The sequence below is a fragment of the Trichechus manatus genome, unplaced genomic scaffold (genome assembly GCF_000243295.1).
Source record: "Trichechus manatus latirostris isolate Lorelei unplaced genomic scaffold, TriManLat1.0 scaffold00097, whole genome shotgun sequence".
NCBI classification, from domain to species: domain Eukaryota; kingdom Metazoa; phylum Chordata; class Mammalia; order Sirenia; family Trichechidae; genus Trichechus; species Trichechus manatus.
In genome coordinates, this window is record NW_004444033.1 from 1,564,862 (window position 1) to 1,589,768 (window position 24,907).

Here is a 24,907-nt window from a genome sequence, read left to right on the forward strand (position 1 = left end):
GATGAAGATCAAAGACCACAGCCTTCAGTATGCATTACACCTCAACATAAAGAAAACAAAAATCCTCACAACTGGACCAATAAGCAACATGATGATAAATGGAGAAAAGACTGACGTTGTCAAGGATTTCATTTTGCTTCTATCCACAATCAATGCCCATGGAAGCAGCAGTCAAGAAATCAGACGACACATTGCATTGGGCAAATCTGCTGCGAAAGACCTCGTTAAAGTGTTAAAAAGCAAAGATGTCACCTTGAAGACTAAGGTGCGCCTGACCGAAGCCATGGTGTTTTCAATCGCCTCATATGCATGCGAGGGCTCGATGATGAATGCGGAAGACCGAAGAAGAATTGTTTGTTTGCACATGCCCACGTCTCTAGTATATCACTAACCAAATTGTATTACAGTTAGTAACATGCCTCATCTGTAAAAATACAAAATTGACAACTCATAGAACCATGTTTCATTAATCTTTGTATATTTGAAACCTAGCACAGAGCCCTTTTGTTGGGTACCTTATAAGATGTCTAATCAAATGTATATGGAATAAATGAATGACGGATGAAAGATAAAAATGAATATAAACTAAAAGAAATACCAGAAGGAACACTTACAGACACATATGTTTTTAAAATATAGTTTTACATTTTAAAAGAATTTATAGAGAATTTGGAGCTGGAAGAGACCTCAGAGATTAAATCATTTTAGTATAATCCTTTCACTTCAAAGATGAAGTACAGAGAGATTAGGACGGACTCACAAAACACAGGGAAGGAGAAGTGGAGCTAGGATAAAAGTCTAGAATCCCAACACCAAGTCAAGGTGTTAAGCCACTACAAAACATATTATTGTTAACATCTAGTTCAACTGGCATAACACAGTTTATAAAGACAACGTTCTACATTCTACCTTGGTGAGTAGTGTCTGGGGTGTTAAAAGCCTGTGAGCAGCCATCTAAGATACTCCACTGGTCTCACCACTTCAGGAGCAAGGGAGAATGAAGAGAACAAGATACAAGGAAAGGATTAGTCCAAAGGACTAATGGACCACAGCTACCAAGGCCTCCACCAGACTGAGTCCAGTACAGCTAGATGGTGTCTGGCTACCACCACTGACTGCTCTGACCGGGATCACAACAGAGGGTCCTGAACAGAGCTGAAGAAGGATGTAGAACAAAATTCTAACTCACAAAAAAAAAGACAAGATTTACTGGCCTGACAGAGACTGGAGAAACCCCGAGAGTATGGCCCCCGGACACCCTTTTAGCTCAGTGGTAAAGTCATTCCCGAAGTTCACCGTTCAGCCAGGGATTGGACAGCCCCATAAAACAAAAAGGGACTAAGGAGGCACAGCAGTCCAGGGACAAGGATTAGAAGGCAGGAGGGGACAGGAAAGCTGGTGATAGGGAACTCAAGGTTGAGAAGGGACAGTGTTGACATGTCGCGGGGTTGTTAACCATTGTCATAGGGCAATATGCGTACTAACTGTTTAATGAGAAACTACTTGTTCTGCAAACCTTCAGCTAAGGTACAAAAAAAAGAAAAGGGATTGTCTATGTGAGATCAAATTGACAACAGCAACTCAAAATGTTTGACAGGAAGCTAGGGGACAGTGAGTTGAAGATAATGGTGATGGAATAATTTGGAAAAGGACAGTGAGAATAGCAGCACAACTGGAAGAATGTAATTGATGTCACTGAATTGTACATGTAGAAACTTTTGAAATGGTTTATATTTGGCTATGTATATTTTCACCAAAATAAAATTTCCTCCAAGGTCGAGAAGGGAGAGTGTTGACATGTCGTGGGGTTGTTAACCAATGTCATAGAACAATATGTGTACTGACTGTTGAATGAGAAACTATTTATTCTGTAAATCTTCATCTAAAGTACAATAAAAAAATTTAAAAGAAAATAAAAAAACCTTTCTCAACCAGAAAAAAAAAAATCTATATTAGTCTGAACAGGTGTCCTGAACAAAAAATAGCTAAATTCTGGAAATGTAGGATGCCTTCTGCTGCCTACCCCATGGACCTAGAAGTAGAGAAAACCAGTATAAAAAGAGCCAAACAAAGTAGACAGACAGAAAGACATCTGGGTTTCCAATGGGCTTTTAGTTCTTAGAACCAGTTACTTTCTTAGACCTTTTTCTATCCTGCCTTGGAGCTTCTTGAGATGGCCTCATAAATTCTTCCCTTTATCTTTAGCAAGTTTAAGTTGGTTTCTGTTACCTACAATCAAACAATCCTGATTAATATGCCACAGTGGTTGCCCTGCTCCTGACATGAGCTCAACTATAGAGAAAAGGAATGAGGAGATATCTCTGGAATTCTATCCAATGCTTTTTCTTTATGGTAAATAAGGTCCTCACAGCAACACAAAAATCTTTGATCCTATACAAGGTGCATAGTATTAATATTTTATTGCCGACAGACTGGTCTGGATGAGACGTTGACACAGTTGCTTAAGTTCTTGAAGAATTTGAACTCTTTTATGTTTTCCTTTTGATAAATCTTTGGACTTAAAAAATGTATAGAAATAGCATTTTGCTCAAATAGCGGCAATAAAAGTAACTCTAAAAGGCAGGTCTTTGTTTCCCTCTGGCTCCTCAAGTAGAGATGAGGGCTTGAGAAAACCTGTAAGGAACACGTGAGTAATTCCGGATATGCCCTGATTCAGAATGTGCTTAAAATACACATGCTGACATGGTTCAGGTTAATTTTGCCAGTGATGTAAACAATCAGTTCAACTGATTAAATTCAATTGAGCTACCATTGTTGTTTACATCTTTTATGCCAAATAGTTCTTTGTTGTTTAGTAGTTTGACTAAATATGTCATCTTTAATTAGTTGTTGATATCTAGTAACTCTGGCCTGAAACACTAATCATTCATCACTCTAAATTCGAATATGTCCTTTACACTAACAAATTATAAACTGGAAGAAGCAGGACCATTTAAACCAAGTCTCTTTACACTTCTGCTTAGTTAGGCACACCACATGCCAGGTTACAATCTCAGCAAGACTGAGTTTTAAATGTCTTTCTCTTTAATTTTATACCCATGGTCTGGGTAGCATCCAGCTGCTCTGGCTGCTTCACATGCCATTGCTACAAACTGGAAGGATAGTGTTCTACTACGCCAATCACATGATTTTAGTATCTCAAACTAAAACCAGTTGCCATTAAGTTGATTCCAACTCATGCCGACCCCATGTGTCAGAGTAGAACTGTGTTCCATAGTGTTTTCAATGGCTGATTTTTTTTTTGGAAGTAGACCACTAGGCCTTTCTTCTGAGATGCTTCTGGGTAGACTCAAACCTTCAACCTTTTGGTTAGCAGCCAAGTGTGTTAACTGTTTGCACAGCCCAGGGAATCAAACTAAAAGGAACCATCAAAAGCAATTTGTCCTGATATCTAATTAATGTCAGAAAGAACTAGTTTACCAATTTTTATCTACACAGAAATTACTGTCTGGGGAAGCCTCTATCCAATATTTAAATGGACATTATGAAATAATTTCATCTAATGGATCAATTTCTTTTTTTAGGTTCCCATTTAACAATTTTTAAACAAACTATTCTATAACATTGGTTACATTTTTTACAGTGTGTCAGAATTCTCATTATTTCCATTCTTGTTTGTTCTGTTTCCATTAATCTAGCTTCCCTGCCCCCAAACCCTTACCTTCTCATCTTTGCATTATGGTAAACGTGGACCCTTTGGTCTCATATAGTTGATTATTTAAGGAAGCACAGTACTCACAGGTGACAATATTTCATAAGCCAATCTATTATTTGGCTGAAAGGTGACCTACTGAGATAGCTTCGAATCCATGTTCAAAGGTTATCTTAGAGGTATAGTCTCAGGGGTTCCTCTAGTCTCAATTGGTACAGTAAGTCTGGCCTTTTTTAGGAATTTCAGTTTTGTTCTACATTTTTCTCCCATTCTATCTGGGACCTTCTAATGTGGCCTCGGTCAGAACAGTTGGTAGTGGTAGCTGGGCACCATCTAGTTCTGGTCTCAGGTTAAAGAAGGCTGTGGTTTGTGTGGACTATCAGTCCTATGGACTAGCTTCTTCTTTGAGCCTTAGATGTCCGCTTGCAAGCTTTTAAGAATCCAGACACTACTCATCAGATTAGGATGTAGAACATTGTCTTTGAACTATGTTATACCAATTGATCATGTTGTCCCACAAGACTATGGACAGTCCTAAGCCTTTTAACCCAGTAAGCTGATCCCATTATGTTTGGATATGTCCAGAAAGTCTCCATAACTGTGCCCCCTCTGTGCTTTATTATATATGTGAGTATATATGCAGCACTCACAAGCATGTATATACATATGCCTACAGATAAACCTATACATGCACATGTACATACTCACATATGCCCTCCTATACACACATCTGTATGTATGTACATCTACCTATGTAACCACACATATTTTTTTGGTTGTTATTACCAATGGATCAATTTTTTCAACTACCTGAGAGTGCTTTGTGTAGCTCACAGATCATGGCAAATAATATGGAAAGCCACACTATATAAAACTGAAAGTTGCCTTACTAAACTCATTCTTTGACAACTGGTAATGGCTACGCTAAAAAACTTCTAGGATAAAATAATTGTTTGCAGTGGTGTAAAGTTAGCAGCTCTGGGTCTAGTTAAGCACATTCTAGGCTCTTCAGTAGACTCAAAGCTGATCCTGAGAAAACTTTGGTTTGGTCATAGCCCCCTTGCACCTCCAAACTTTGGGGAGTGGGTTGGCTGTCCCACTAGGTGAGAAATCTGGCCATCTTTGCAGCCTTAAAACCCATTCTACTGGTAACCAATTAACAACATAAAATAGCCATTTTCTAGATTCCCAACAGAAAACACAAACTCCAAATGTCTACTTTCAGCTTGTATGAAAGGCCTAGCAAAGAACAATAATATTTAAGTCTGTGGATTCAAAGTGTGCTCCAAGGAGTCATTGGGACTTTTAAAGGTACCTGCAAGACCAGTAGGTAGGACAAGAAGAAGTGGAATGGCCAGGATTATACCAACCCCTTCAGCCCAATGGGGTCCTGGTGGCGCAGTGGTTAATAGCTCAGACTGCTACCCAAAAGGTTGGCGGTTTGAATCTACCAGCTGCTCCTTGGAAAGCTTATGGGACAGTTCTACTCTGTTCTATAGGGTCATGATGAGTCAAAATCGACTCAACAGCATTGGGTTTGGTTTTAGTTTTCAGAACAGCAGTTCTTATTTAACTGATTTAAAATTAGATTTCTGAGTAGTATCCTGAAGATAGAGTTTGAAAAATACAGAATTAGGGAAATGCTATTCATTTCTTCTTCAGAATATGGTACATCTCCATATCAGCAGAGCTTGAAAGAGCCATAAATCTAGACCAAGGAAGAGTATCTCCTTCCTCCTTGAAACACCTTTAAGGACATATCCTTCAGTATTTCAAACATTACATTCCTAGCTTTGTTTTGATGCAAAACACCCAAAAAGAATGCTTCTGCTTTTGCTGTAAATTGTCCCAAATAACATTACTCATTAGGCTGTCAAAATCCCATATGATATATTTCTTTTGGAAAAAAAATTCCAACAAAATTCATTCTCTCCTGAAAAATATGTAGGCTTGCTTCTATCATATAATGAAACTCACGTAGCCCACTGCATTTCCCTTTATGCTCTAACTGCTAGGAAGCCCAGAACTAAATGTTGTCCTTGGTCTTAGTTGTATTTTCTTCCTCCTCCTTCAATAGTTTTGATGGTTTACTCCTATTTGAACATCCCTGTATGTCTTTTATCATAAGCAAAACTAACTGCCACTGAGTCAATTCTGACTCATAGTGATCCTATAGGATAGAGCAGAACTGCCCTATAGGGTTTCCAATGCTGTAAATCTTTACGAAGTAGAACACCAAACATCCTTCTCCCACAGAACAGCTGGTGGGTTCCAACCACTGACCTTTTGGTTAGCAGCTGAGAGCTTTAACCACTGCATGACCAGGGCTCCTTATCATAAACAAGCAAGGTATTAATAATTACAGAACATTCATGATAAGCCAATAACGAAATTTAAAAACTTGATGAACATCCTGAAAATTACTGAACATCAAAAGAATTATATATTCCAGGATAATTTGCTTATGCCTAAATCTCTCATTCTCTGTTATCAGGTATTGGAACACAGCCAAGGCTCAAGCCATACACCAAATAAATCTTCAAGGAGCTCAAGGAGAGTCTCTTTAAGTTAATGCACTAAAATTCATTTACTTTAGCTGATGCTTATCCGGAACATACTTACTCTTGTATCAGACACAGTTCTATTGTGCTGTAAGGAGTTCCCATTGTTTTCAAGATGGAGAACAAATCTATAACACCTATAAGATCTCATATGGTTTATCTGGCTCTACCGACTGCTCCACCCTTATCTCAGACCCATCTCCTCTTCAGTTTCATCTCTACCTAACCCCTTTAATTAGAGAAGTTTCTCTTATTATAAGCCCTCAGTCCAGCATACCTCTCTTTTCAACATGTACCACAGATTATTATACCTTTGTGTGTTTATTTGATGAATATCTAAAGTCTCCAAGAAACTCTAACTTCCATATCTGTTTTGTCTGTTTTCACTACTACTGTATCTTTAGCACCTACACAATGCTTAATAAAAGTTCAGTAAATATCAGCTGACTAAATTAATAAAAATTTATATTTGTTTGTCTGTCCATAATAGATTGAAAGAAGCAAATTTTGGAAGGAATCAGCCCTAAAGACAAACACAGCAACGATCACAGCAGTCTGATAATGTTGAAAGGGAAAAAAACCTATGGAAAGTGGACAAAAGAACTCAGAAATCATTGCGGTCTAGAGACGAACAGTCTTAATAGTCATTAGAAATTAAGATATTCTTTAAAAGTCTTTAAAAGCATCATTATATTACAGCTGGTATAATAATTGAAGCCATCAAGAGGGTATGGTTTTGATCTATGTCTAAGAAAAAAGGGAAACTGGTAATTTGCCTTTAAAATGATGTTCTTCAGTGTTGTGTTAGGAGATTTTCCTGCTTCCCAGATGTGATCTGTAGTTATTGAGAAAATGCACTCTTTTGCATTCATCTTCCCACCCCCTAGCAATATTGGATAAATGAAATGTTCCTCAACCTCACATTAGGGTAAATAACCTTGTAATGTACCACTCCTCTTTGGCTCAATTTGATAATTGCATGAAAATTATTTTCCAACTCCCATTAGTGTTTATAGTCTTAACAAAAAAGAATTGTTATGTAGTGTTTCACAAAAATTCTGCTGAAAAAGAGGTTACTCTGTTTTGAATGCAAACCAAATTTTGTTTCATGCTGCCTGAACAAAGCAAAAGAAGAAGTTTCCACTTGAATTCTAAATTGAAGATGACCTTGGGCTTTTTTGAGAAAGGCTGGCAGCTGAGGTCACTGGAGTGTATTATGATGGACAGTCCGCTGCTCCACGTGCCTCAGAGGCATGTGCATTATGTGGATTACAGCCAAACCGAAGGAATTAGACAGCTCAGAGCATTCTATCATTTTATAGGAACATAATGACCAAAGTCATGGGTACCAACCATTATAACTTTCATGAAAGAACAGTAGCATTCAATAATTCCATCACTTCAGACAGGTGGTATAGCTATTTTCAACCAAATACTATCAATCCAGTATATTCTGTATCGGTTTCTTGTAACAGTCACAGAAGCAGCATTTCTGCCTCCCCAGTAGGCAAATCCCATCTGCACCACGTTGCATATAGTTCCATCTTAAAAGGTGCAGTTCTCTGCTTCAAATAGACCAAATCATTGAGGGAAATACAAGGAGAAAGAAGATGCAGAAACTCAGCACAATACTCGAGTGGATTCGGACTCATAGTGACCCTAGAGGACAGAGTAGAACTGCCCCATAGGGTTTCCAAGGAGTAGCTGGTGGATTTGAACTGCTGACCTTTAAGGTTAGCAGCCAAGCTCTTAACCACTGCACCACGAGGGCTCCACAACATTCTTGGAAGGTAAATATATATCAACTCCACATTATCCACTTTCCTCAAGCCAACTTCCTGTTTAAATAGCTTGAAATCAAGCTTTTCTGAGCAGAAAAAGAAAAGAAAAAAAAAAAATCTTGAAATCACTTTCCAAACCGAATGTCTACAATCCCTTTTCTAATAACAGCACGAACAAAGCATTTTCAAAGAAACCTAATCCGTTGTCAGTGGTTCCATATGAGCCCTCTAAGTTAGTTCTGAAATAGTGATATTTAAGTCGAATATTTTGATTGATCAAAAAAAAAAAAAACCAAAAGAACCCAAACTCATTGCAATAGAAGCTTATTTTTAACTTCTGCTTCTTTCAGGAGATTAATGGCAGCACACAAAAAAATATGCTTGCGATTTAAAAGCAGATGGAAAAATTCACACTTCTGATTAAAAGGGAAACCACTTCTAATCCTGAGCTTTCCACTCTGAGTATCTTCTATATATAGGGGCAAACACATGCCCTGTTGTCATTTCTAAAGTATTTAGAGACCAAAAAAAATTAGTTGTAACTTACCATTAAAATTTACAGCCCGAATGTAACCAAGTAACTCCTTTCCATCGATAGTGCTCATCCGTGGGCAGAGGCCAATGTACCCAGGGCAGAGATCCTTGTGCAGATTGTGCAGGGCATAAGCCATTGAATATACGGCATCAATTACAAATTGGACCTTTCCTTCCTGTTCGTAAGATGAGTCCCGAGCAATGCGCTCCAGCCCTGCAAAACAGAGGGGAACCGTCAATCCCCTTTGTGAGGTTTCAATAAAAGATGGCATTAGGGCTAAGATTTCCATCATCTGAGGCACATTTAATGAGACACAACTATTTGATTTTACTTTTGATTACTTTAGGCCCAGACTTACCGAGTCATGTTTTTAAACTAGGCATTGGACTTTTCAATTTTTCTGTTCTAAAGAACAGAAAGGATTTCATTAGCAACCAAAAGATATCAAGTAAATAAGAGAAGTATAGTTTCATTATCTTTATTTCCACTTTACTGAGTCCTATTATATTGTATGTTCCGGTAATTACATAACATTTCAGTAATGGCTTGATCTTTTAAAATGTGTACAATATCATTCTTTTCATCCACCTCAGCTCCAGGTGCTCCATCTAATTAGTGGCCTAAAATGAGGTCTTTTTTTTTTTTAATCCAAATTTGTTCTTGTCTTGAATGTCCTGTATTTCAAAGTCCTTCTTCTAAACATTATATGACAATATTTCCTTAAGAGAACTTTGTTATCTTTAGGAAAATCATCCCATTTATTTTTTGTCTTGAACCCAAATTTCTATTTTAATTTTTTATTCAAAAATGTAGATCTCTCAAACTTAAAGTCATTCTGAATTTGTATTTGTGTTTAGGGCACATTTCAGACTGAGAATTGACACCGGCTTCGTGTTTATCATTCGGTATGTATAAGAAGCATAGGATTAAAAAAGGAAAATAAAATAGGATTAGGAAACTAAGTTAGAAATCATCTGATATCCAAAATGTTCATTTTGAAGATGAGAAAACCAAGGTTCATTAAGGCTAAAGTCACATGGGCTCATAAAGCAGATTTGAGAAGAATTTCCAGATCTCAAACTCTAAGCCCAGTATTTGCTCACTTCCTGGAAAATTTAGTGGATTTATGGAACCAAAAGGGATCTTCTATAATCTCCCTGTTGTTGTTAGGTGTCCTTGAGTCAATTTCTACTCATAGTGACCCCATGTGACAGAGTAGAACTGCTCCATAGGGTTTTCTAGGCAGTGATCTTTATGGGAGCAGATTGCCAGGTCTGTCTTTCTCCTGTGGAGCCAGTAGGTGGGTTCAAACCGCCAACCTTTCAGTTAGCAGCCAAGCGCTTAACCATTGTGCCACTAGGACTGCTCACCACTAACCTTACACATCCAGTAACACTTGGAGAGACCAAAGGCAAACATCTTAAACTTTCCCATGGCTGTCGGTTAGTAACCCGTAATAGTCTTTCAACAAATATTCATTTTCTTTACACAAATATATATCAATTTGAAGAATTGAATTAAAATATTTTGTATGTCCTTTTTTTGTATAACTAATTCTAATAAAATTCTGATAAGACCAGTGACTTTCTCTAGACAAATGTTGTTGTTGCTAGGTGACGTCGAGTCAATTCCAACTCATAGCAACCCTATGTACAACAGAACGAAACACTGCCTGGTCCTGCGCCATCCTCCCAATCGTTGTTATGCTTGAGCCCATTGTTGCAGTCACTGTGTCAATCCATCTCATTGAGGGTCTTCCTCTTTTTAACTGACCCTCTACTTTACCAAGCATGATGTCCTTCTCCAGGGATGGATCCCTCCTGATAACATGTCCAAAGTATGTGAGACAAAGTCTTGCCATCCTTGCTTCTAAGGAGCATTCTGGCTGTACTTCTTCCAAGACAGATTGGTTTGTTCTGACAATCCGTGGTATAGTCAATATTCTTCACCCACACTCAGTGGTTCGTTTATTGATTAATATTTGTCCAATCATTTAATGATTTTTCTCTGTTCTCAATTACTGGGACCCTGCTTCCTTGGATGCTGTTGGTTGATGCTGTGTCTCTAGAGTCTTTCATGGTGCTGAATTCTGCTCCTCACTTTTCAACATGCATTTTCTGATTGTTTGATTGCTCAGCTTTCCATTCCCCAAGTCTGTGTCCTCTCTTTTCTTCTTCCTTAGAGTCCATTCATTCTCAAAACCTTCAATTACTATCTATCTCTATGGGCTAGAAGTATAAATTGGAATCATAATGCAGGTTATATGTTCCAAAACATTAATTTATAGTAATCAGCATCATCTATTTTGGAAAATTAGTTTTCTAGGCCTTCCCTCTCACCTAACTGCCAGCCCCACTTTTCCAATTATCTGTCACATCTCTGTGTAGATATGCTGCCTCCATGTCCAGCTCAGTGTATCTAAAACCAGGCTATCATTGTAGGGAATTTCATCATGATTTTCCTAAAGACTCCTACTAAAGGCTTCGCAAGTTTGGGAGCACAAAGAAACAGGAAAGAACAGTTATCAGAAAGAGCATCTTCAGGGTGCCAAAAGGTGTATTGTCTCCTTCAGTCTACCTTAGCTGCTTGATGTGCTCTGTACTGGTGCACTTTTGTCTCCTGGGTCCTTGAACAGCACTGCTTGGGCCCAGAATCTCATCAGTTAACTGTGCAAACAGTCCTTTCAGATTCTGCCTAAAATTTATTTCCCACAGTTTTAAACACAAGGTAGACAACTGATAAATAAATATCAAAGAACGGTCACCAAACCAAAACCAAACCCACTGCTGTCGAGTCAATTCCGACTCATAGTGACCCTATAGGACAGGGTTGAACTGCCCCACAGGGTTTCCAAGGAGCCACTAGTGGGTTCAAACTACTGACCTTTCGGTTAGCATCCTGAGCTCTTAACCACTGCGCCACCAGGGCTCCAAAGAGAGGACACAGCAATCAAAAAGATTCAGTTATTTCTTTATAGACCCTTATCAGGTGACCAACTGCTCTGGTTAGCCCAGGACTGAGGGGTTTCTAGGGACATGGGACTAAAACTGGGATAACCAGTACCAGTCGCCATTGAGTCAATTCCATGTATGTCAAAGTAGGATAGCTCCACAAAGTTTTCAGTAGCTGGTTTTTCAAATGTCGATTGCCAAGGCGTTTCTTCCCAGGTGCCTCTGCAAGGATTCAAACCTCCAACCTTTAGGTTAAGTAAGCAAACATATTAACTGTTTGTACCACCCAGGGACTCCGAAACGGGAATAGTCCTTGGCAAACCAGGATGGTAGATCATGAAAAAAGAGGCAAATAGTAATGAAATTTAGTGATATAAGACTTTTTAAAAAGCCTCCTTCTAGGGTAGGTCCCAGGTCCCTATAGAGACCACCATGTATTTCATTTATTTTGCATCACTGAACTTGACAACTGAAAACAAGGACTATGAGATCCAGAGAAGTTATCCCCATGCTTGATTCTTTTCTCCGTACAGATTCCTCAGTGCCCCTCCAGACTCACTGAGTCAGAACCTCCAGATCTGGGGACAGGAAGAGTCTGTGATTTCAAAGCCTCCACAGAGATTCTAATACAACCAGCCTGGACTGTGGGGCCACCTTTTGGAAACCACTGCTCTACAATATCTCAATTCTTAAAAATATTAGTATAGATTTAATGTTTAAAGAAATTTTCTTTCATGGTATATACAATTAGAAAAAAAAAAAATCTAATCAAATCCTTCCCTTTTTCCTACCAGATAAAGAGACTAAAGACATGCAGTTCCCAATATCTATAAATCTCAAGGCTTCAGCCAAGTCCTTAGACACACAGAGGAAAGCCTAGAGCTGATTTCGAGAGAGAAAGAAAGAGACAGAAAGAGAGAGAGAGAGAGAAGCTAAAAGGCATGAAATGATAGGCAAATTTTTTTTTAAAAGGTATAAAATTAAATGTTTTCCTTTTGGGAGGATAGAAACAGAGCACAGTGAAAAGAATAGAGAAGGAAAGGAAAAAGAGATAGAGAGGAGGATGGAGCAACACAGGGAAAGGCTTGAGGCCAAGGTACAAAAAAGACAGAGTTTTGAAGATTGGTCCAGGACTAACGGAACACAACTACTGCAGCCTCCACAGGACTGAGTCCATCACAGCTGGCTGGTGCCCGGCTGCCACCCCTGACTGCTCTGACAGGGATCACAGTGGAGGGTCCCAGAAAGAGCTAGAGAAAAATGTAGAACAAAAGTCTAAGTCACAAAAAAAGACCAGACTTACTGGTCTGACAGAGACTGGAGAAACCCCAAGAGCATGGCACCCGGACACCCTTTTAGCTCAGTAATGAGGTCACTCCTGAGGTTCACCCTTCAGCCAAAGATTCTTGTTGTTGTTGTTGTTGGGTGCGGTCAAGTTGGTTCCAACTCATAGAGACCCCACGCGCCACAGAACGAAACACTGCCTGGTCCTGTGCCAAAAAGTATACAGGCCCATAAAACAAAACAAGATTAAAAGGGCACACCAGCCCAGGGGCAAGGACTAGAAGACAGGAGGGGACAGGAAAGCTGGTAATAGGAAACCCAAGGTCGAGAAGGGGAGAGTGTTGACTTGGTGTGGGGCTGGCAACCAATGTCACAAAACAATATGTGTATTAATTGTTTAATGAGATGGTAGTTTGTTCTGTAAACCTTTATCTAAAGTACAATAATAAAAATAAATAAATAAAAATATATGCTAGGCAAGAAAAAAAAAGACAGGAAGTTTTACAAACACAGACATCTAATGTTAGAGGTTACATTGTGTTGCTGATCTGTAAATCTCCCTGCTGCAGAAACACACACACACATACACACACACACACACACACACACACACACCTGTGAGTATTACTGTTTATTTACTTATCTGATTTTGTTTCTCACTTGTAGACTTCAAAGAAAAGGTAAGATTTCTCTGTTTCTGTTAATACAGGATAGAGGAAGCAGCAGACATGGCATTGGCAGAAAATGTCTAAGCCAAATTGATTCAAAGGAAGCAGTAACCAGGAGACTATTAAGGAATTTGGAAAATTTCCAAAATCCATAGTATACATATAAAAACTAGAGATGTATGGATTATTTTTAGGCCACTGCAACCTCCCTATCAATCCATAAAGATATTCCTGAATATTTGATCACTGAGATAAATTTATATACTACTCTTTCTCGATAGATTGTAACAGAGATGCCTTATAACTGAAAAGACCTACTCTTTCCTAGCTTTTCCTAAGAAAACCCAATTTCAACTTCACGTACAACTAATTCACATGTACTTTCATATTACCATGTTATCTTATTAAAGGGAAATATTTAAATTTTCGCTATTCTAACTATTTATTTCCTTAGCTAGTTACAAACGCCAGTTCATTTGAGTGAACATTTTCTTTTTCTTTTAAAGAAAAAAGTTCAGGAACCTAACAACTTGTCCTATGAGAATCAATGTACACTATGTAAGACTTTTTTCCACGATGAACGTAAGTACAGGATGACAAACTATAAGACTGAACTCTATTACTTTTCCTAAATTAAAGACAAACAAACAAAAAAATATGTGATTTCTTTGCAGGTTGTTTAGACACTGTATTTCTCTACTCCCTGACACTTCGAATTTATGATGACACTTAAGATTTTACAGCAGCTAGAGTCTCCTCCTCACTTCCTAGATCTGATTTCCTCATTCATCTCAAAGAGAAGTTTAGGAAGCTGACAGTGACTCGTCACTTAATTGGCTGTAAAATTTCATTATGCTATAGTTTCTAAAGTTAGTGCTAATGTCCTGCTATAAAGTGTTAAATATTTCAAAGGCTATATGTCAGTCATCCATTTAAAACATCACTGATTGCAAAGTTGCAATGTGTTTTCGTGCATAGCTTAAAATTAACAACATATAACAAAGTGTTTGTATGGAGGGAGGTGAATTCAGCTTCATAAATTTTATTGCAAGATTGTTACATGTTTTCATTAATGAAATCTAAAACTTCTAACTGTATCTCATGTTTCTGGAAAACACAGTGAATTCCTATCGGTCCAAGCAATACCACACGTACATCATGCATTACAGAGTACACTGCATTCTTGGTGGTGCAAACAGTTCATGTGCTCGGCTGCTAACTGAAAGGTTGGAGGTCTGAGTCTGCCCAGAGGCACCTCGGAAGAAAGGCCTGCTGATCTACTTCCAAAACAATCAGCCACTGAAAACCCTATGGAGCACAGTTCTACTCTGACACACGTGGAGTTGCTGTGAGTTAGAGTCGACTAGATGGCAACTGGAAAGTAAGAAGTCAAGTCTGCTCAAGTTTGCAAAGTGTTGTGAATGCTACAATATGAGTTTCTAAGATGAGCCTGATGTGAGTTTTAAATTCTTTGACCGACATGTTATGGCTGTTGAGCTTTGCTTTCTAAGAAGGCCTCATTTCTCAGGATATAGTTTATTTTTCTAAATTGAGATGTTAGAGGGCTGTTTTTCTTTTCCTGAAATTATTAAGCTTCTAATGCTAATGTAATGATGGTCCAATAAACAGCTGATCAGTTTGGTACAACAAATGGAAATCCTATCAGTCATTTTATTCCTGGGAATCCAAACAGCCAGTTGGTCGAATTTTTTATGCACAGGGAGAAATAATCCCACACTCTAAATTTGTAGGTTAAAAAATATTTCTCTTTTTTTCAGTTTCTCTTTGACTTTGTCTTAAGCATGCAGCAACTATCCTAAATAAGTAAATCATTTTCTTGGTGTTTCTGTGGAGAGGATGGTGAGAGAAAAAGAGAAGTTTCTGAACTTGCTATGATTAATACATATATGCATACAGGACCAAATTAAAAAGTTATTCTGAATTCCACAAGTGCTCCATATGCCTAGTTATGTGATTAACCAGACACAAGATAGTGATGATCTACACTGTGCTTTTCCCAACATCACACGTGGATGTTGTAACTATAAAGTGTGGTGACTTTTAAATCCGTGAGACCCACGCCAAGAGCTGCACCGCTAAAGGCACTAAAAAGTAGTCCCTATCACTCTGGGAAACACAAGTCATCTTTTACTGAATTTAGCTGATTTGATTTGATTTGAAGGACACAATAGAATCAGAACGGAGGATCACGGAGAGGAAACAAGCAGGTTCCATCATCCAGGAATACCTCCTGTATACACAGGTGACAGGTGTGCACCTCCCAAACTGTAGACGAATGAAAACATGGGCCCTGGGATGAGGCGGAAGGACAAATTCACTAATGGAGGCAGCTGACTGTCTCTAGAAGAAAGAGAACCGACCAGCTGAGCTGAGCTGACCAGGATTCAGGTCCCAGCAGTACAACTTAGAAAGCATGTGGCCTTGGACACATTCCTGGACCTAAATCCTGGCCTTTAACTAGGAAATTATCAGTTTACATCACCCTCCATTGTGGGAACCCCATCTCTCCTGTCTCATCTCCGGATATCCCACCTCGCCCTGTTCCATACTTGCGGGACGACTTTTAGGTTCCTGAATAGAATATGACATCTCCAGCACCCTCCTTCAGACATTCCCTCTGTAACTCTCTTTGCTCTTTGCCTGGATGCGTCTCATCTTCCAAGCCTCAGGTAAGATGTCACCTCAAGTCGGGCTGGAGTAATGATATTTAATAATTTTTTCAAGTTAGCCGCCCAGATTAGATTGTTGTTGTTGATAGGTGCCGTCGAGTCAGTTGCAACTCATAGTGACCCTATAGGACAGAGTAGAACTGCCCCATAGGGTTTCCAAGGAGAGGCTGGAGGATTTGAACTGCCAACCTTTTGGTTAGCGACTGAGGTCTTAACCACTGCACCACCAGGGCTCCAGATTAGATCACAGAGCACCTTAAATGCTAGGCTTAAATACTGAAGATTACTTAGCAGGAAACAGAGAACCATGACTGGTATTTTAAATTATTTCTGGTAACAACGTGTAAAGTGAATTGAAGCAAGCATAAATTTGTTTTCTTATTCTTTTTTTTTAAATTGTATTGTGCTTTAGGTGAAAGTTTACAGCACAAATTAGTTTCTCATTCAAAAATTTATACACAAATTGTGTAGTGACATTGGTTGCTATCCCTGAAATGTGACAGCACACTCTCCTCCTTTCCACCCTAGGTTCCGCGTGTCCATTCGTCCAGTTTTCCTGTCTCTTCTTGCCTTTTCATCTTGCTTTTGGGTAGGAGTTGCCCCATTTGGTCTCCTATATTTGGCTGAACTAAGAAGCACATTCCTTACATGTGTTATTGTTTGTTTCATAAGCCTGTCTAATCTTTGTCTGAAAAGTGGTCTTTGGGAGCGGATTCAGTTCTGAGTTACTAGGGTGTCCAGGGGCCATAGTCTTGGGAGTTCCTCCAGTCTCTTTCAGACCAGTGAGACTGGTCTTTTTTCTGTGACTTTGAATTTTATTCTGCATTTTCGTCCCTCTCTGTTTGGGACTGTCTATTGTGATCCCTGTCAGAGCAGTAGGTGGTGGTAGCCGGGCACCATCTAGTTCTTTATGGGTTCAGGCTGGTGTAGGCTTTGGTTCATGTGGTCCTTTAGTCCTTTGGGTTAATATTTTCCTTGTATCTTTGGTTTTCTTCATTCTCCATTGCTCCGGACGGAACAGGATCAATAGATGTATCTTAGATGGCCGCTCACAAGCTTTTAAGACCCTAGACACTACTTACCCAAAGTAGGATGTAGAACATTTTCTTTAGAAACTATGTTATGCCAATTGACCTAGATGTCTCCCGAGACCATGGTCCCCAGCCCTTAGCTCCAGCAACCTGGTCCGTTAAGGTGTTTGAATGTGTCTAGGAAGCTTCTAAGACTTTGCCTTTGTCAAGCTGTGCTGACTTTCCCTATATTGTGTGTTGTCTTTCCCTTCACCAAAGTTGACGCTTGTCTACTACTTAGTTAGTGATTTCCCTTCCTACCCCTCCCCTCCCTCATAACCATCAAAGATTGTTTTTTTTCTGTGTGTAAACCTTTTCTTGAGTTTTTATAATAGTAGTCTCACATAATAATTGTCCTTTTGTGATTGACTTATTTCACTGAGCATAATGACCTCTAGATTCATCCATGTTGTGAGATGTTTCATGGATTCATCATTGTTCTTTATTGTTGCGTAGTAGTCCATTGTGTGTATGTACCATAGTTTGTTTATCCGTTCGTCTGTTGATGGGCGCTTAGGTTGTTTCCATCTTTTTGTTACTGAGAATAATGCTGCAATGAACTTGGCATGTGTATGTCTATTTGTGTGACGGCTCATTTCTCTAGGATATATTCCTAGGAATGGGATGGTATTTCTATTTCTAGCCTTTTAAGGAGGAGTCATATTGTTTTCCATAGTGGTTGTACCATTTTACATTCCCACCAGCAGTGCATAATAGTTCCGATCTCCCTGAAACCTCTCCAACATTTGTTATTTTCTGTGGTTTTTTTTTTTTTTTTTTTATTAGTGCCAGTATTGTCGGGGTGAGATGGTCTCTCATTGTAGTTGTGATTTGAATTTCTCTAATGGCTAATGATCCTGAGCATTTCTTCATGTGTCTGCTAGCTGCCTGAATGTCTTCTTTGGTGAAAGGTCTGTTCATATCCTTTACCTATTTTTTACTTGGATTATTTGTCTTTTTGTCATTGAGGTGTTGAAGTATTTTGTAGATTTTAAAGATTAGACACTTTTCGGATATGTCATAGCCAAAATTTTTTTCCCCAGTCTGTAGGTTCTCTTTTTACTCTTTTGGTGAAGTCTTTTGATGAGCACAAGTGTTTAATTTTTAGGAGCTCCTAGTTATCCATATTATCTTCTGGTGTTTGTGCATTGGTATTTATGGTTTATATTGTATTTATACCATGTGTTAGAGCCTCTAGTGCTATCCCTATTTTTTCTTCTATGATCTTTATCATTTTAGGTTTTATATTAGGTCTTTGATCCATTTTGAATTAGTTTTTGTGTAGAGTGTCAGGTATGGATCCTGTTTCATTTTTTTACAGATGGACGTCCAGTTATGCCACCAGCATTTGTTGAAGAGACTGTCTTTTCATTGAATGGACTTTGGCCCTTTGTCAAATATCAGCTGTCCAGAGGTGGATATATTTACATCTGGGTTCTTAATTGTTCCATTGGTCTATATGTCTGTCATTGTACCATTACCAGACTGTTTTGACTACCATGGCTGTGTAGTAGTTTCTGAGATCAGGTAGTGTGAGGCTTCCCACTTTGTTCTTCTTCAATAATGGAAGCAAGCATAGATTGAAAGTAGAGATACAAGTTGGGCAGTGGGAGATGCAGAGGACAGAAATAGGATGAAAACAGTGGAGATGAGAAAAGAAATGAGGAAAAATATATTGCAGATGTCAAGTTGACAGGACTTAGCCACTTGATAAAATATGGGGGTGCTTGTTGTGGGCAATCAACAGCTCAGGGGTTTTGAAGCTAAGTGGTAGAGTATTGGCACCATTAACAGAGCTGGGAAAATCAGGTGAATAAGAAGGTTCAATTTATGACATCTCCTCAACCATATCAAGACCTCAGTTCAAAAGACTGATTATTTTCTCTCTCTCTCTCTTTTTTTTTTTTTCATAAAGAAACCAGCCTGCAAAGATCCTGGGACAAATCTATGGGGGACGAGGTATAGGTAGAGCAAAGGCCATTCAAAGTTGATTATGCAAAAGACTGATTTTTTAACAGTCTGTAGTGTTTCTTTTGTCCTCTGAGGTAGTATAGACATTATATATATTTGTTAAGTTAAAGAATAAAAAGGCTGAATGTTTAGAGTAAGCATGTAACAGTAATATGGTTGACCATTTATTTATAACATTCTAATAATTTAAGCCACTTTGGAGCAAAGTATCTTATGCAGTGCTATGGTAAGACCAATGGCCTGAGATGTTGGAAACATGAGTTCCAGCTCTAGCGCTGCAACTTCGTGACCTTGGCCAAGTCATGATCTCTCTAGCATTCATGTTTCCTCAGTAAAAATTAGAGGATTGAACAAGATGATCTGCCAGGGTTCCTTCCACCTCTAAAATTCTTGTATTCTTGAGCATGTTCTCTTTTTTCTAGCTGCTTCCTCCTTACATGCACTAAGATCGCAGAAAGATTCCACAAGGGTGCAACTGAACAAACACTAACCAAAAACCAATTATATGCCATTGAGTTGATTCGGACTCATAGTGATGCTATAGGACAGAGTAGAACTGCCCCATAGGGTTTCCAAGGCTGTAAATCTTTACAGAAGCAGTCTGCTGCATCTTTCTTCCTCAGAGCAGCTGATTGGTTCCAACTGCCAACCTTTTGGTTAGCAGCCAAGCTTTCAACCACTGCGCTACCACGGCTCCTGAACACAACACTACTAAACCCAATTCTCTAGAACAGTTGGGAATATCCAGTACCTTGGCTCCTGCTGAAGACCGGAAATTCTCACTAAGACCAGCCTTCACTTTTCTCCCTGCACACTCAGTACTGGTTAACTGCAGCGCCACATTTTCATTATTCTTAGACTTCAGCCAAACATTGAATCTGATTCCTCACCAAGGAAAAAAGTTTTTAGTTCTTTCCTTATTTTTATGCAGTGATTACAAGAACCAGTTATGTAAAATAAGGTCAGAGTAGTGAAAGGGAGGAGAGAGGGCATAAATAGTTCAAATGGGCAGGGCGTTTGACAAGTAGTATCCCTTTAATGCTCACATAGAGTTATTATTATCCATATCTTACAGATAAAGGAACAGAGACTCAGAAAGTTGAATAATTTACCTAAGATCATAGTTATGACAGTAAATGTCAATATAAAGTCAGATCTGACTCAAAATCTCCACCATTAACTACTACTTCCTCCTGCTCTGTGAAATTGCCTTGACTCTTCCAGCTTAGGCTAGCCTTTTGCTTTTCAAAACTCCTAAACAACTTTTCGCACTAGACACATGATTGGCTTGTCTCCTGAAAATTAAGTTGTAAGTAGTGACTGTGTGTATGTGTGTGTGTGCGTGCACACGTGTGTGTGTGTTCAAAGAGAGTAGTGGAACAGGAATTAAAATATTATGAAATAATATAAACATTTACAAAAATACTGATTAATGAATGTTAACAAATATTAAGAAATGACAGTATAGTATATTTAATATATTAAAATGTACTAAAAAGACAGAATAAGTTTCTATAACATTTTAAATATTTTTCTGAGCTACAAAAAAAAATCTTGTTTATGAATTTCAACAATACACCTGAAACAAAAGGAAAAGTTTATTTCAGGTGTATAGCTGAAATTCTTAAGTGAGATGATTTGGATGTTTGTAGTGAAAGCAAAAGCTATTAAAGTTAATACATTTGCATTTATTAATTGAATATTTTAGCCTTGGAGGGTGTTTGTGTGTGTGTTTTATTCACATATAAAATTTCTCAAGGAAAATAACATCAACAAGCTCAAGAGAGAATTCTATACCTAAGGCTCTGCTGTTTGCTCCAGGGCTTCAAACCGGTTCATTCCGGTTCAAACCCCTGCTGAAAATTTGCATGTCTAACAAGTTCCCCAGGTTATGCTAATGATGTTGGTTGGGGAACAATTCTGAGAACAGGGCTTCAAACCTGAATGATTCCCCAGGTGATTCTGATTATAATAAATTTTGAGACCCATTGCTGTACTGGTGATTCTCAGAATTGGTCCCTAACCAGCAGCATTAGCATCACCTGGGAACATGTTAGAAATGCAAATCCTCAGCAGGGGTTCCAACTGGAATGAAATCCTGGTTTGCACTAGGCTTTGTCAAACAAACAAACAAACAAAAAAACCAAACCATTTGCTGTGGTGTGAATTCCTATTCATAGCAACCCTATTGGGTTTTCAAGGAACAGCTGGTGGATTCCAACTGACAAACTTTTGGTTAGCAGCGAGCTCCTAACCTCTGTGCCACAAGGGTTCCAGGCTTTGTCAGGGGCCTGTATAAACAGATGTATTGAACTAATAAACTGATTTGAGCCTGGGCCTTATCTATTTACAAAGGGCAGAGAAAATTAGAAGATAAGGGTCCTTTGCTGAAAATCACCTGTTATCCATCTTCTTCTGTAATTTAAATGGAGTACCCAGAACTGAAGGATCTGCTCTGCCTGACGACGCAGCAGGAGACACTTGCGAATCAACCAGGAAGGGAAACTAGATCAGCCCACAATAACTTCCCTCCTGTCTCCTTTGTGCTTGGCAGTAAATGGAAAGTGCTTCAGGCAGGTGCCAGGTGTCCCCTTCAGGTGTGAAATTTCCCATGAAGTGCCCTAGGGTGTCTAACACACTCAGAAACCCAAGGTAAGTGGCAAATGATTAAGAAGATACCTTCAGGCAAAACAACCAGTTGAAAAGAAAAAAGTTCAGAAGAGGAAGCCAATTCATGGATTTATCCCTTATTCCCTAAACAAAGAAAAGGCTTTTTGATTAAATTCAACCAGTTTCATTTTTCTACATACTTTTCTTAGCTCATGCACATAAGAGGCAAATTTTGCTTCAAAATAATGTATAAAATTGCTGGTGCAGGAGGCTGGGCCAAGATGGCAGAGCAGTCAAACGCTTCCTCTGGTCTCTCTTACAACAAAGACCCGAAAACCAAGTGAATCAATTATATATGACAATACAGGAGCCCTGAACATTAAAGGCAAAGTTGGGAAATCGGACTGAGCAGCAGGCGGAGGGAGAGGAGTTTCAGAAGCAGCAAGGAGTTGCCAGACCTGACCTGGCAGGAACTGGCACCCTACAGGCCAGATAAGCTGGCGTGTGCAGTGAGGCAAGCAGTGGCACTTGGGACGAGTTTTCCACATGGGGAGAGACCAAGCAGCAGAGAGTCTGCTCAACTCTCCAGAACCAGTGAGAAGCGGCACTCAGTTAGCAAAAGATAAGTACATGCCTCTAACCTACTGCATGGATCAATAAACACCCACTTTGGGAAGACCCTCTCTCCCATTTACCTGTACCCTCCCTGCTCTGCACTGGGTCCCAGGCCAGCTTCAGTGATTGCTGTTTCCTCTGGGCCAGAAGTAGGACCCGTCACACACCCTGAGCTACTTTCCCGGCTTTGGAGAGGGAACAAATTAACAAACAGGAGAAAATAACCTGCCAGCTCTCCTAAGCTGGGAACTCAGGGCAGGCACAGTTCCTTTGCCTAGGCATGGGCATAAGGGGTCCACGGACTTTGAATGCCTTTCACCCATGCATAGACCTGTGTGGGCCCATTCCAACAGCATAGGCCCTCATTAGCAGAGTATGACAGGGTATATACTTGAAGCCTAATTTCAACTCTACCAGCTATACAGTAGAGTGGTAGGTTCATGACACTTGGCACTGCTGTACCCATTAAGCAGGGTTCTCATCTACCTACATTAGGGGCTGAGGACTGGTGGCTCCACCCATGCCACCTAGCCACCTGTGACGGATCCAAGAAGAAGTGGCGCCTCCCAGTCCTTACAGCCAACAGCATTGGGTGCCCACAGTCTGGCTGCAAAACCCACCCACCTATGCATTCTAGGGAACAGGGACATGCATTCCTCCCAGACACTCAGGGGCAGCCGTTAGCCCCCTGCCTTGCTTAGTGCATAACCCCCCTAATGCAGCCAGATACCTGTGCCTGCTTTGATCACCCATGCCCATCTAGGACTGTAGCTGAGAGCCTGCACCACACACTTGCTGACTGACTACCTGGACACCTGAGCTGAATCCATACAAGAAAAGTAAACAGACTCTGGGCTCACATACCTAGTAACTGCTCTAACCACCTGGTGACAGGACATGAGAGCTTCAAAGGTGCCAATAATCAAACTAGCTCACATGACCAGCATATTTGGGCATATCAAAACAAAACAAGAAGTTAGAGTACAGTAAGCAAACATAAAATAAACAAATATAATAACTTAATGATGGCTCAGAGACAACAGTCAATATCAAATCACATAAAGAGGCAGACCATGATAGCTTCAGCAAGCTACCAAAACAAAGAATCAAGAAACCTTCCAGAAGAAGAGAACTTCTTGGACTTACCAGAGGAAGAATTCAAAAGATTAATATACAGTGCTCTTCAAGAGATCAGGAAGGAGATCGTGCAAAATGCAGAACAAGCTAAGGAACATACAGACAAAGCAACAGAGGAAATTAAGAAGATTAGAGAAGAACATAATGACAAATTTAACAGGCTGCAATAATCCATAGAGAGGCAGCAAACAGAAATCCAAAAGATTAACAATAAAATTTCAGAATTAGACAACTCAATAGAAAGTCATAGGAGCAGAATTAAGGCAATGGAAGTCAGAATTAGTGAGATTGAAGATAAAGCACTTGACATCAAATTATTTGAGGAAAAATCAGATAAAAGAATTTTAAAAAGTGAAGAAACCGTAAGGTTTATGTAGGACTCTATCAAGAGGAATAACCTATGAGTGATTGGAGTACCAGAACAGGGGGGGATAACAGAAAATACAGACAGAATTGTTGAAGATTTGTTGACAGAAAACTTCCCTGATATCATGAAAGGTGAGAAGATATTATTCAAGAAGCTCATCGAACCCCCCATAAGGTAGATCCCAAAAGAAAGTCACCAAGATATATTATAATCAAACTTTCCAAAACCAAAGATAAAGAGAGAATTTTCAAAGCAGCTAGGGATAAAAGACAAGTCATCTACAAAGGAGAGTCAATAAGACTAAGCTCGGACTACTCAGCAGAAACCATGCCGGCAAGAAGGCAATGGGATGACATATATAAAGCCTTGAAGGAAAGAAATTGCCAGCCAAGAATTCTAAATCCAGCAAAACTGTCTCTCAAATATGATGGCGAAATTAGGGCATTTCCAGATAAACAGAAGTTTAGGGAATTTGCAAAAAACAAACCAAAATTACAAGAAATACTAAATGGATTCCTCCAGTTAGAAAATCAGTAATATCAGACAACAACCCAAGACTAGAACACAAGACAGAACAACCAGATATCAGCCTAGATAGGGAAGTCAAAATAAACCAAAGCTAAAACACTGAAAATAGGGATAGAGATGTCAGTATGTAAAAGATGATAACATTAAAACAAAAATGAAGGACTAAATAATGTAGTCACAGATCTTTCATATGGAGAGGAAGTCAAGATGATATAAAGAAATAAAAGATTGATTTAAACTTAGAAAAATAGAGGTAAATATTAAAGTAACCACAAAGGAAACTAACAATCCTACACATCAAAATAAAAAAACAAGAAAAACATAAAGACTCAGCAAATACAAAATCAATGACAATGAAAAGAAAATTCATGAAGAACAATGACTCAGCACAGAAAATTAAGGGGAACAGAGAAACTGTCAACAACACACAGAAAAAAGATATCAAAATGACAGCACTAAACTCATA

The 24,907-nt window shown here is 39.1% G+C and overlaps 1 protein-coding gene across 1 annotated transcript in view; it reads right to left on the reverse strand.

Moving 5' to 3' along the window:
* GRM8 (glutamate metabotropic receptor 8) overlaps positions 1-24,907 on the reverse strand; it is an 813,379-nt gene that overhangs the window by 231,269 nt on the left and 557,203 nt on the right. Inside the window, exon 7 of the mRNA XM_023737146.1 lies at positions 8,563-8,763. Coding sequence (XP_023592914.1) covers positions 8,563-8,763 — 201 coding nt within the window. The remainder of the gene's footprint in view (positions 1-8,562; positions 8,764-24,907) is intronic.